This window comes from Aedes albopictus, chromosome 1 (assembly GCF_035046485.1).
Source record: "Aedes albopictus strain Foshan chromosome 1, AalbF5, whole genome shotgun sequence".
In the NCBI taxonomy this organism is placed as follows: Eukaryota; Metazoa; Arthropoda; class Insecta; order Diptera; family Culicidae; genus Aedes; species Aedes albopictus.
Genome location: NC_085136.1, coordinates 283360571 through 283371020, shown reverse-complemented (window position 1 = coordinate 283371020; position 10450 = coordinate 283360571). Strand labels below are relative to the sequence as shown.

The window sequence follows — 10450 nt, the reverse complement described above, 5'->3', positions numbered from 1 at the left end:
CGATCCTTGGGTGGGACTTCCAAGCAATATACAGCACAGAAGGAGCAAGAACTCAAACGATCGAACTGTAACGCTCTGTTACATCCACGATTGTGGGAGTCCCGAGAGCGTACCAATGCGCTGCATCAACAGCGAACATCCACAGAGTCACGAGAGAACATGATTTCCACTGAGCAGATGAACTTCCCAGCAGATTCGCGATGAGTGTGATGTTCATGGTGAAAGCAATAGATTGGAACCCACACTGAGTAGTTTTGCTCTATGGAAAACATGGGACTGCCGTCATCTGGATTGGTCATGGTGTAGTCTTTCGTGCATTTCCGATCCGTTGCGGGCAGAGGAGGCCACTTCCTCAGTGATTCCGATATCACTGCATCCAGGTATTCAAGGCTTTGAATTTGTTCGTAAGTAATTTCTGAGTAAGGACGATCTAACGTATTGATTTCCTCGAATAACCGCTCCTGAATCTCCGGGTGCAGGGCAAGTTCCATCAGTGTAAAGCTGAGAAGCGTCGATGTGGTATCAAAACCTGCTGCGAAGAATATCACGTCCTGAGCTGTCAACTCGTCGTCACTCCAAGTTCTACTCCCAGTACCAGTCTCAGCATTGTAGTGGTCCTCAGCAGCTGCATACGATTCTTCCGTTACATCCTTGTCATCTTCCAGTCTCCCGCGTCGAGCCAATATCAGCAACTGAATTATCCACAGATTCCTTAAGAATCGCTTTCAGTAATTCCTTCCAAAAATGAAAAGTTCAGATTTCTTTCAGAAATTCTTCTAGGGATTTCTTTAGAAATATCTGTTGAGATGGGTCCAAGGATTCTTCTTGGAAATCATTTAGAAATTCCCCAAATATGTCCAAGGTTGGGGTCTCCAGTTTGCCTAGTGGTTAAGGCTATGGATCGCCAATCCGGAGACGGCGGGTTCGATTCCCGTTCCGGTCGGGAAAGTTTTCTCGACTCCCTGGGCATAGTGTATCATTGTGCTTGCCTCACAATATTACTAATTCATGCAATGGCTGGCAAAGAAAGCCCTCCAATTAATAATTGTGGAAGTGCTCAAAGAACACTAAGTTGGTGAGAGGCAGGCCAAGTTCCAGCGGGAACGTAGAGCCATACAGAAGAAGAAGAAGAAGATGTCCAAGGATTAAGGATTAAGAATGGTTTTACGGATTCCTTCCAAAGTTGCTACATGGATTTCTTCAGGAATCATTCAAGGAATTCGGTTTAAAAATCTACCAAGGTTTTTTTTTCCAGAAACTCGGAATTCCTCGGAAATTTCTCCAGGGATTGTTTTAAGGCTTTCAACTGGGGTTCCGTCAGATTTTTTTTTTTCAAAGGTTCTTTCATAAATTCTTCCAGTGATTCCATCAGAAATTCGTGAAAGTCCACCAGAGATTTGTTCATGAATTGCTCTATGACTAGGAATGTCTACAGGGCTTCACGAAGAAAATACAAGAATATTCTTTTACTATTACTTGCAGTAATTCAGGCAGTAATTCCTTCAAAGATATCTTCGGAATTTTCTTCAGATATTCTTCAACGTATTTCACCACAAAGTCTACTATGAATTTCACTATAGATCATTTAAGAAATATATTTAAAACATTTCCTATGACTTTCTATATAATTTTTTTAGAACTTTTTTTATATATATAGTTTTTCCAGGATTTTTTAGGAAAGCTTGTATGAACGTTTCTACGGCTTTTTCTGCATGAGGTCCTCTAGAAAGACGTCCACAGATTGCACAGGATACAGTAAATAAATCTCCATGAATATTATCCGAAGCTTTCTCCAAGATTTTTTCTTAAAAATTCCTTAATAAACCTTTCCAGATATTTCAGCATGCGTTTGCCGAGGAGTTTCTCCGGGTATTACTAAATTCCTCTAGGGATTTCTGGAAACTCCTAATGGGGTTTCTTCAGATATCCTTTCAGGGGTTCTTCAAGAAATTTTAACAGAACTTTCTTCAGATATTCCCTTAAGAATTTCTCCAGTAATTTCTCAAAGAATTCTTTTGATGTTTTCTTCAGCAATTTCGTCGGTGCGGAGCGGACCTGGTGCGATGGTTAGAATACTTGACCATCACGCCGAGGACCTGGCATCGAATCCCACTCCCGACAAACTCGCTAAATGTGAGGTCTTCCTTCGGAAGGGAAGTAAAGCGTGGGTCCCGAGATGAACTAGCCTAGGGCTAAAAATCTCGTGTATACAGATAAAAAAAACTTCGCCGGTTATTACTTTAAAAATACTTTTAGGAATTCTTTTGAAAAAATATTCCGAATTTTTTCCAGGGTTTTCTATAGCGATTCTTTCAGAATTTGTTTCATAGTTTCAATTTCATAAATTCTTCCAATAGTTCCTTCAGAACTTCGTACAGGTATTTCTTCAAACATCCACCAAATATTTGTTCTGTAAAAAGGGATTTTATTGAACACTGCCCCGGAAATGTGTCTGGAAATGTCTACAGGGATTCATCAAGAAAATACTACAAACATTTCTGAGAAGATTCTTGCATTATTACTTTTAGTGATTCAGTCATTTTTCCTGCATTAATTCCTCTAGAAACACGTCCAAAGATGGCTTCTGGAATGCTGTCATCTTCCAAGAATATTACTAAAAAATTTAAACAGAAATTTTCAAAAAAAAAAAAATCTTCAACATTTTTTTCCAGAAATTTCACCAAGAGGAGGTTCTCCAGTAAATTCATTAGAAATTCCTCCTAGGATTCCTTCGAATATTTCTCTAGCGTTTCATCGAAGAATATTTTCTACATGGCTTCTACTAGAGATCTCTTCAACGGATCCTTCAGGAATTCTCTCGGAAATTCTTATTCGGATTCCTTTTTCTGAATTTTCTGAAATTCATTCAAAAAAAATCTTCAGAAATCCTTCAGTGATTCCTACGAAAATTTCTTTCAAGGATTTCTCCAAGAATTCCTTGAGTTAATCCTTCAGAATTCCTGTAGAAATACTATCCGCGATTCCTGCAGAAAGTCTTACAAGCATTTTGTTGCGGTTCCGTTACAAATACTTAAGGGGATTTCTATTTAGATTTCTGCAGCAAATGTTTCAGATATTCCTCCACGGATTTTTTTTAGATGTTCTTCCAGAAATTACACAGAACATTACTGGAAGAATTCTTGAAAGCACCCCTGACGGAATTTTTAAAGAAATCCCTGAATGAATGTCCGAATGTATATTTTTTTTAAATTCCTGGAGATAGCTTTGGAGACTTCTAGAAGAAATTCGTTAAATTTCTCTTGAGGGGTTTCTGGACGAAAATACCTGTAGCAATTTCTCATGTAAGGGAGCGTCCATAAATTACGTCACGCAAAAATTGCCCATTTTCAACCCCCCTCCCCTCTATGTCACACTTTTTGTATGAGGCCTCTGAAATTTTTGTATGAGTTGTCACACTTCACTGAACCCCCCTCCCCCTAAAAGCGTGACGTAATTTATGGACGTTCCCTTATCTAAGAAAACGGGGATGAATGTCTGAGAGAATATCAAAAGTAACTTCTGCAGATACGTCCTCAATTCCTAGACGAAAAAAATCATGAGAAGCTTGTGGAGGAACATTGGAAGTGCTTGAGACTGGAGGCGAAATCTGTATAGGAATTTCAGAAGGAATCTCTTAAAAATGTATGCAGAAATGGCAAATGAAGGTGCTTGTGGTGATGCTCCTTGAAGAAATCCCTCAATAAAATTCTGAAGGAATCCTTGAAAGAGCTTCTGGAGATATTTGAGGAGAAATTCTTAAAAGAATTTGTTATAGAATTTCGGAAGGGGTTAGCTGCCGTGAGCAGCATAGTTGTCCCATGTTCTATGGGAATCTCTATGAACATGGGACAACTATGCTGCACGCGGCTGTTAGTACGTTATCAAAAATTCCAATAGAATCTTGGAGGAGTTCTTAAGATAAACACTGAAGAAATTTCTGAAACATAAATTAAATTTTTGAAGAAATGTTTGTAAAAATACCTGGAAAACCCTCTACAGATATTCATGAAGATATTTCTTCAAAATGCCAAAGAATAGATAACCCCTTGTGACGCACTTGAGAACTACTAGAAGGGATTTCGAGGGATTTCAAGTGTTTTCGCGAAGGGGTGGCTGAAAATCCTCCGAAACTTTCTAAAAAGCATCCGAAATACCCCTACGAACCACATATATCGCACCTGAGAACCTCCGAAACCCCCGAATACGCCTGCGTAACGCCTCTGAAAACCCCCGAAAATGCCTTTAAATTTCCTGAAGTGCCTCTGAAATCCCCCTAAAACCCTACCTCCCCACACGCGGGTCCCGAGTAACGTACTGGAGACCCTCCGAAACCCCAGAAGACGCCTCCGATACGCATTTGAAACCCGCCGAAATGCTCTGGAGCTTTTTGAAATTCCTTTGAAACCTTCGATTACTCCTGCGTAATGCTTCTAAAATCCGCCGAAAATCCTCTGGAACTTCTTGAAAAGCATCCAAAACCCTTAAACCCTCTGAAAACTGCCAAAAATGCTTTAAAACTTCCTGAAATTCCCGTAAAATTCCCTCGGATACCATGTAACAAAGCTGAAAATCGTCTTAAACTTCCTGAAATGCCTCCGAAATCCCCATATGACCTCCTCGGACCTCATGTAACGCAGCTGAGCCGATTCGCCTCTGAAAATTAATGAAATGCCTACGAAACCCCCTCGTACCTCTTGTAACGCACCTGAGACCCTCCGATAAATGCCTCCGTAACGCATCTGAAACTCGCCGAAAATACTTTGAATTTTCTTAAAATTCCTTCAAAATGCCCGGATCCAATGTAAAGGACCTGAGATCCTCTGACACCCTCGATTACTCCGGAGTAATGCCTCTGAAATCCGGTAAAAATTCTCTGTAACTCCCTGAAATTCGTCTTAACTCCCTTGGACTTCATACAAGACCCTTCGAAGCCATCAAAAACGCACCTGTAACGTCTCCAAAACCTCCGAAAACTCCCCTGAAACCTTCCCTGAAAATCAATGTCACTACATTCTCTAACGTCCGGTTTCCGAGTTACCTTATCGCAGTTTTTCGAACATCCTAGCTCGGAGCCACTGACTGAAACTCCAGGTCCCTGGAAGCCCCAGGAATGCCCTTGATACCCTCTGAATCTCCAGTAAAACCCCTTCGGATCCCCTGAAACGCCCCTAGGACCTTCTTAAACGGATTTGAGACCCCTTTGAGACCATCTGCATCATAATTCGAAAGACCTCCTGGAAGCCCTCTAAAGTACTCCGGAGAGCTCAAGGTATCACCTGAAACCTCCTTGGATCCCCTAAAGTTCCCCTAAGATCACTTGGAACCGCTTGGGACCCCTGAGACACCCTTGCGACCCTCCTCAACGCCCGGAAGACCTCCTGGTACACCCTGATACCACCTGAAATACCCCTGAAACCCAATAAAACGCCCCTGAGAACCGCTGATGCTCCCCTGGTGTCCCCTGAGACCCCTTAAACGCTTCTGAGCTCTCTTGGTACCCCTTGGAACACCCTGGACCTGGTATGATGGTTAGAACACTTGACTATCACGCCGAGGACCTGGGATCGAATCCAACTCCCGACAAAACTCGCAAAATGTGAGTTCTTCCTTCGGAAGGGAAGTAAAGCATGGGTCCCGAGATGAACTAGCTTAGGGCTAAAAATCTCAGATAAAAAAAACACCCTTAAACGCCCCTGAAACCTGCCTTTGCTTTGTCCCTATCCCTGTCCTCTTGTCCCTGTCATAAATAGTTACCATCATTATTGCATTTTCGTATGCATAATACTGATTCTCCCTCAGCTTTCCTTAATTTTAAGAGCATAGAAAAGGTGCATAAACCCCAAACGGTATCCGAATCCTTGTGAAAAAAAATCTTCTGGAATTGCATCTTTAAAAAAATTGTTTTGCAGTCATTTCTGGGGAAGCCTATTGACAAATTCCAAGAATTTTGTTTTTGAGAAATTGTCAGATAAATTCCTGGAAAATTTTCAAGAAAAAAATTCTGATATTATACCTGGAGGAATTCCTTGAGAAGTGTTTGCGGAAACACATAGTAGTCATTGAACATAATTCTGATAGAATCCCCAAAGGCATTTCTGGCGGTGTTCCCGACACCATATGTTTGGCCGTATCGTTGAAGAAAACCTCAAGTTTGAACGCTAAATGAATAATTCAGTTGGATTTTGTGTGGCATAATCATAAATTTACAGAAAATAACAAATATGATGAAAAATCTGAAAATAAGTAGATGTAAAATGCATACAATTTTTATTTTGCCACATTTTGAACCGTAAATAACTTTACACTGTACTTTCACGCAGCTAATTTATGTTTAAAAGCACAAAACTGACGAAATTTTAAGGTTATTTGCTAAAATTTCTCCGATTTCGCGTCATTTGCCTAGGGTATAACTTTTTCCACAGCCGTCGGATCACTTCGCGGTCTTCGACAAAGTTTTTTGGCTTATAGTCACCTACAATAATACAAAAGGATTTATTTATTGAACGCTTACAGCACCACTTAGCGGCAAAATTCGAAAACTTAAAATTTCTGCATACATTTAGCCAAGTTTTCCCATACAAACTTTAAGCGTTTTGAGCACTCCCTTAAGCTCAACTAGAGTGTCCTTCCCGGGACATCCCGGGACAAGAATTCCCGGGATTTGAGTGATTTCGGGATTTCCCGAGTCCCGGGATATCATTTCAGAAATCCCGACAATCTCGGGAATCCCGGGATGAAGACAATTTGTAGATAAAACTGCCAAATATCAAGGCAAAAACTTTATCTGGCCATTTTCACTATCGAAATATGAGCGGTTTTCTCACACACCATCATCGGGCTTTGGACACTAGGTCATACTTGAAAAAAAAAAAATCAATCATTAATGATAAACTTGGTATAATGTTATGCATTTCATTAATCTTTTTCTATTTATTGGTTTATTCAGTAGCAGCAAGAACAAACTGGACATAGCCCACATACCATATTACATTGTCATTTTGGAAATCTGAGACCAAACTTTTACTATATTATGTAAATAATTTGAATTTTTCAGAAGAGAATTAATGAATCTCAATGACAAGTACAAAAGTTTTAAAATTATGGAAAACCGCAATTGCAAAAAGAGTCCAACCTTTTGTATTGAAATATTCGGAAACTAAGAGTTCAAAAGGTACTCTAAAGTTATATTGAAGTGCGATTTGTACGATACATATCAACAATACAAACATCTTCCGTAGCGATATAATACAGATTATGATAATGATTTCTCTTAAACTATTAGATATCGGTAGAAAATTGCTTGCAATAAATTAACTACTAAACAGTTGAAAACAGACTGTTCTTGGCGAACATAACGTTGATACTTTTATATGTATTTCGTTATTGACATTTGTACATCAAGTAGTAGTGCAGTACATTGTATAGACATTTTATAATACTTCTTGTGATGGATACAGAAATAACCATAACTTAAAAAATGAATATTTCAACTGCACAAAAGCTAGACAAATCAATTTTCTGGGTTTTATTGAAATTTTAAAAAATCCCGGGATCCCGGGATTTCCCGGGACTGGCTAAGTATTTTGTCCCGAATCCCGGGACACGAAAATTGGCCGGGAAATGGACACTCTAAGCTCAACCGATTTTGCTCAAATTTTGAACGTAGCTTATGGGAGTCCAAAACAACAAATTTAGGAGGTAAGACTGGCATTTTTCGAAATTTTTGTTTTTCATATGAGTGTGGGCCAACCCTAATGAGTATGTTTATGCATTGTGTCTATGAGAACAGCATTTTATCACTACCAAAGTAATTATTTTTTTCATTTCTCTTAAAATTCACCTAAAGCTACATAAAACACCCAGCCAATAATACGCTTCCTCTCGGCTGCAACAGTGTTGCACCCACTTCAACAAGTGTCTGAGAATGAACATTCAATAATCCTGCACGTTGCCCGGTTGAGGAGAAACGCGCGAAGTCCTACATCATAACGGCCCTCCTACCGTGCGTCGTGAATGTGGGTTGACCCGACAAGATCCGTCTGGTCCTTTTTAAGGATTCTGCCCTTCATTGCCTTCATTCACCTTGAACAATGCAGTGCCATGGTGGGTGCACAACAACAAGAACAACAACAACAATAACGACTGGTAGTTATTCTAGGAAAACGCCTTTCCTTGGTATTTTCTTGCTGTTTCTCTTATTTTTCACCCTCTGGACTGGGTGTTATTCGGAAAACTGTTCGCAACTTGTTGAGAATCTCAGCTGACATAGACATAGGAAAAAAAATTGCACACTTTGTGTAGCTCAACTGTCCTCATTGTACAGCTTCCACAAATTTGTCGAATAAATTCAGTTCCTCTATTGTCGTCTGCTGTATCTCCAGACGTCACTGCAGCCACGTGCCATTTGGATCAAGCAAACACAAGTCTAACGAAGAGGATGACAGCAAGGATTGGAGAGGACCTGGCTGTAGTAAATCAACTTGCATAACTTGCTGTCAGCAGCTGGATTCCTTCACTACTCACCGTGCTGTCGTCGTTCGTTTCCATTCCGTTTTCAATTCATTTCGATGTCGTCGAAGGGACGTGTTTATGCTTTCTTCCCTTTTTTTTTTTCAATGGGCAGAACATTATTTTCCTGGATACGTACCTACTGATGATGCTGACGACTGAGACAGACGAATAATGCACCGCACGGTTACGAGATTTGCATGCAAGAACCATGGGACTGATAATACTGCCGACTTCACGGGAATGTAGACACACTGAAACCTCCATTTAGGTAGGATCCATTTAGGACCCTCCGTTTAGGTAAGGTTACCTAAATGGAATTTGATTATGTGCTCCGTAAAGCGTTATATGCGATTGAGCCTCAAATAAATGAACTAGATAAAAAAGTGGTGAATTTATTGTCAGTTTGAAGATCTCCAAAAAACTTCCTTGAATATAGGTCATCAGATCTACTATCATGTTTGGTTGTCTCCAAAAGATTAAGGACTAAGGTTAATAATCCCACAACCTCAGGTAACTATGATTTATCAAGTTTTTAGTTCGAAGAATCTTGAAGGGTTTCCAAGAACTCCCTTGAGTAGAGGTGATCGAGTCTACGAGGGCTACTAGTTGTATCTAAGAGCATTTAGAATGAGCCACAGCCCCAGGCATCTATGTTCTATTAGGTGGTGGGTTCTATGGTTCTATAGGAGTATTCAAGAACCCCCTGGAGTTAAGGCCATCTGATCTACAAGCGTAATCAGTGATCTATTAAAGCTTTGTGAATGAAATATATGCTTGCATAAATTCATTCAACTATGTTCTGGCAAGTGGTGAGTTCGTTGTCAGTTTTAGGATCTCCAAGAACTTCCTTGAGATCATCGCATCTACTAACGTATTTGGTTGTCTTTAAAAGATTTACGACTAAGGTTCATACTCACACAACCTTAGGTAACTATATCTATCAAGTTTTCAGTTCAAAGAATATTTAAGGGTCTCCAAGAACTCTCTTGAGTATAGGTGATCGAATCTACCAGGGCTACTAGTTGTATATAAGAGCATTTAGAATGAGGTTTGTACTTACACAGCCTCAGGCATCTATGTTCTATCAAGTGGTGAGTTCTATGATTGTATAGAAGTACCCGAGAACTCCCTGGAGTTAGGGCCATCTGATCTAAAAGCGTAATCAGTGATCAATTAGAGTATTATGAATGAAATTCATGCTTACACAGCCTCATGTTACTATGTGTTGTCAAGTGATGAGTTTGTCGTCAGCTTGGGGATCTCCAAAAACTTCCTTGAGGATAGGTCATCGAATCTACGAGGGTTACTAAGTGTATCCAAAAGAATTAAGAATGATGTTTATTCTCCCACAGCCTCAGGCATCTGTGTTCTATCAAGTGGTGGGTTCTATGATTGTTTAGAAGTATTCGAGAAGTCTATGGAGTCAAGGTCATCGGATCTACAAGCTAAACCAGTGACTCTCTGGAGTATTATAAATGAAATTTATACTGAAACGCATTTAATTTAGGCTAAGTATTATAAATAAAATTTATCCTGAAACGCATTGAAACACCTTTAAAAGCTTTGAAACGCCTCAGAAACCCTCATAAAACCTCCGTGAAATTCACATGTGAGCCTTTTAAGCCCCCTCAAATTAACCGGGAACCTCCTGAAATGCCCTGAAATGCATTGAAACGACTTGAATCGCATTGAAACGCCTGTGAAACCTCCATGAAACCTCCGTGAAATTCACCTGCGAGCCTCTGAAGCCCCCTCAAATTCATCAAAAATCTTCTGAAATGCCCTGAAACGCATTGAAACGCATTAAAACGCCCTGAAACGCCTTGCAACGCTTTGTAACGCTATGAAACGCCACTAAAACCTCTATGAAACCTTGTCTCTGAAGTTCCTCGAAATTCGTTGGAAACCTCCTGGCCCAAAAATGCTTTGAAACTCCTAT

At 40.0% G+C, this 10450-nt stretch overlaps 1 protein-coding gene across 1 annotated transcript; it reads right to left on the bottom strand.

The window, feature by feature from the left end:
• Positions 1 to 125: 125 nt before the first annotated feature.
• LOC134291912 (cytochrome P450 9e2-like) lies at positions 126 to 8547 on the bottom strand. Its single transcript, XM_062860319.1, has 2 exons — positions 8524 to 8547; positions 126 to 692 (listed from the first exon to the last, which is right to left on the bottom strand). Exons 1-2 carry the CDS (start codon positions 8545 to 8547, stop codon positions 126 to 128), a joined length of 591 nt encoding a protein of 196 aa, XP_062716303.1.
• Positions 8548 to 10450: the final 1903 nt, after the last annotated feature.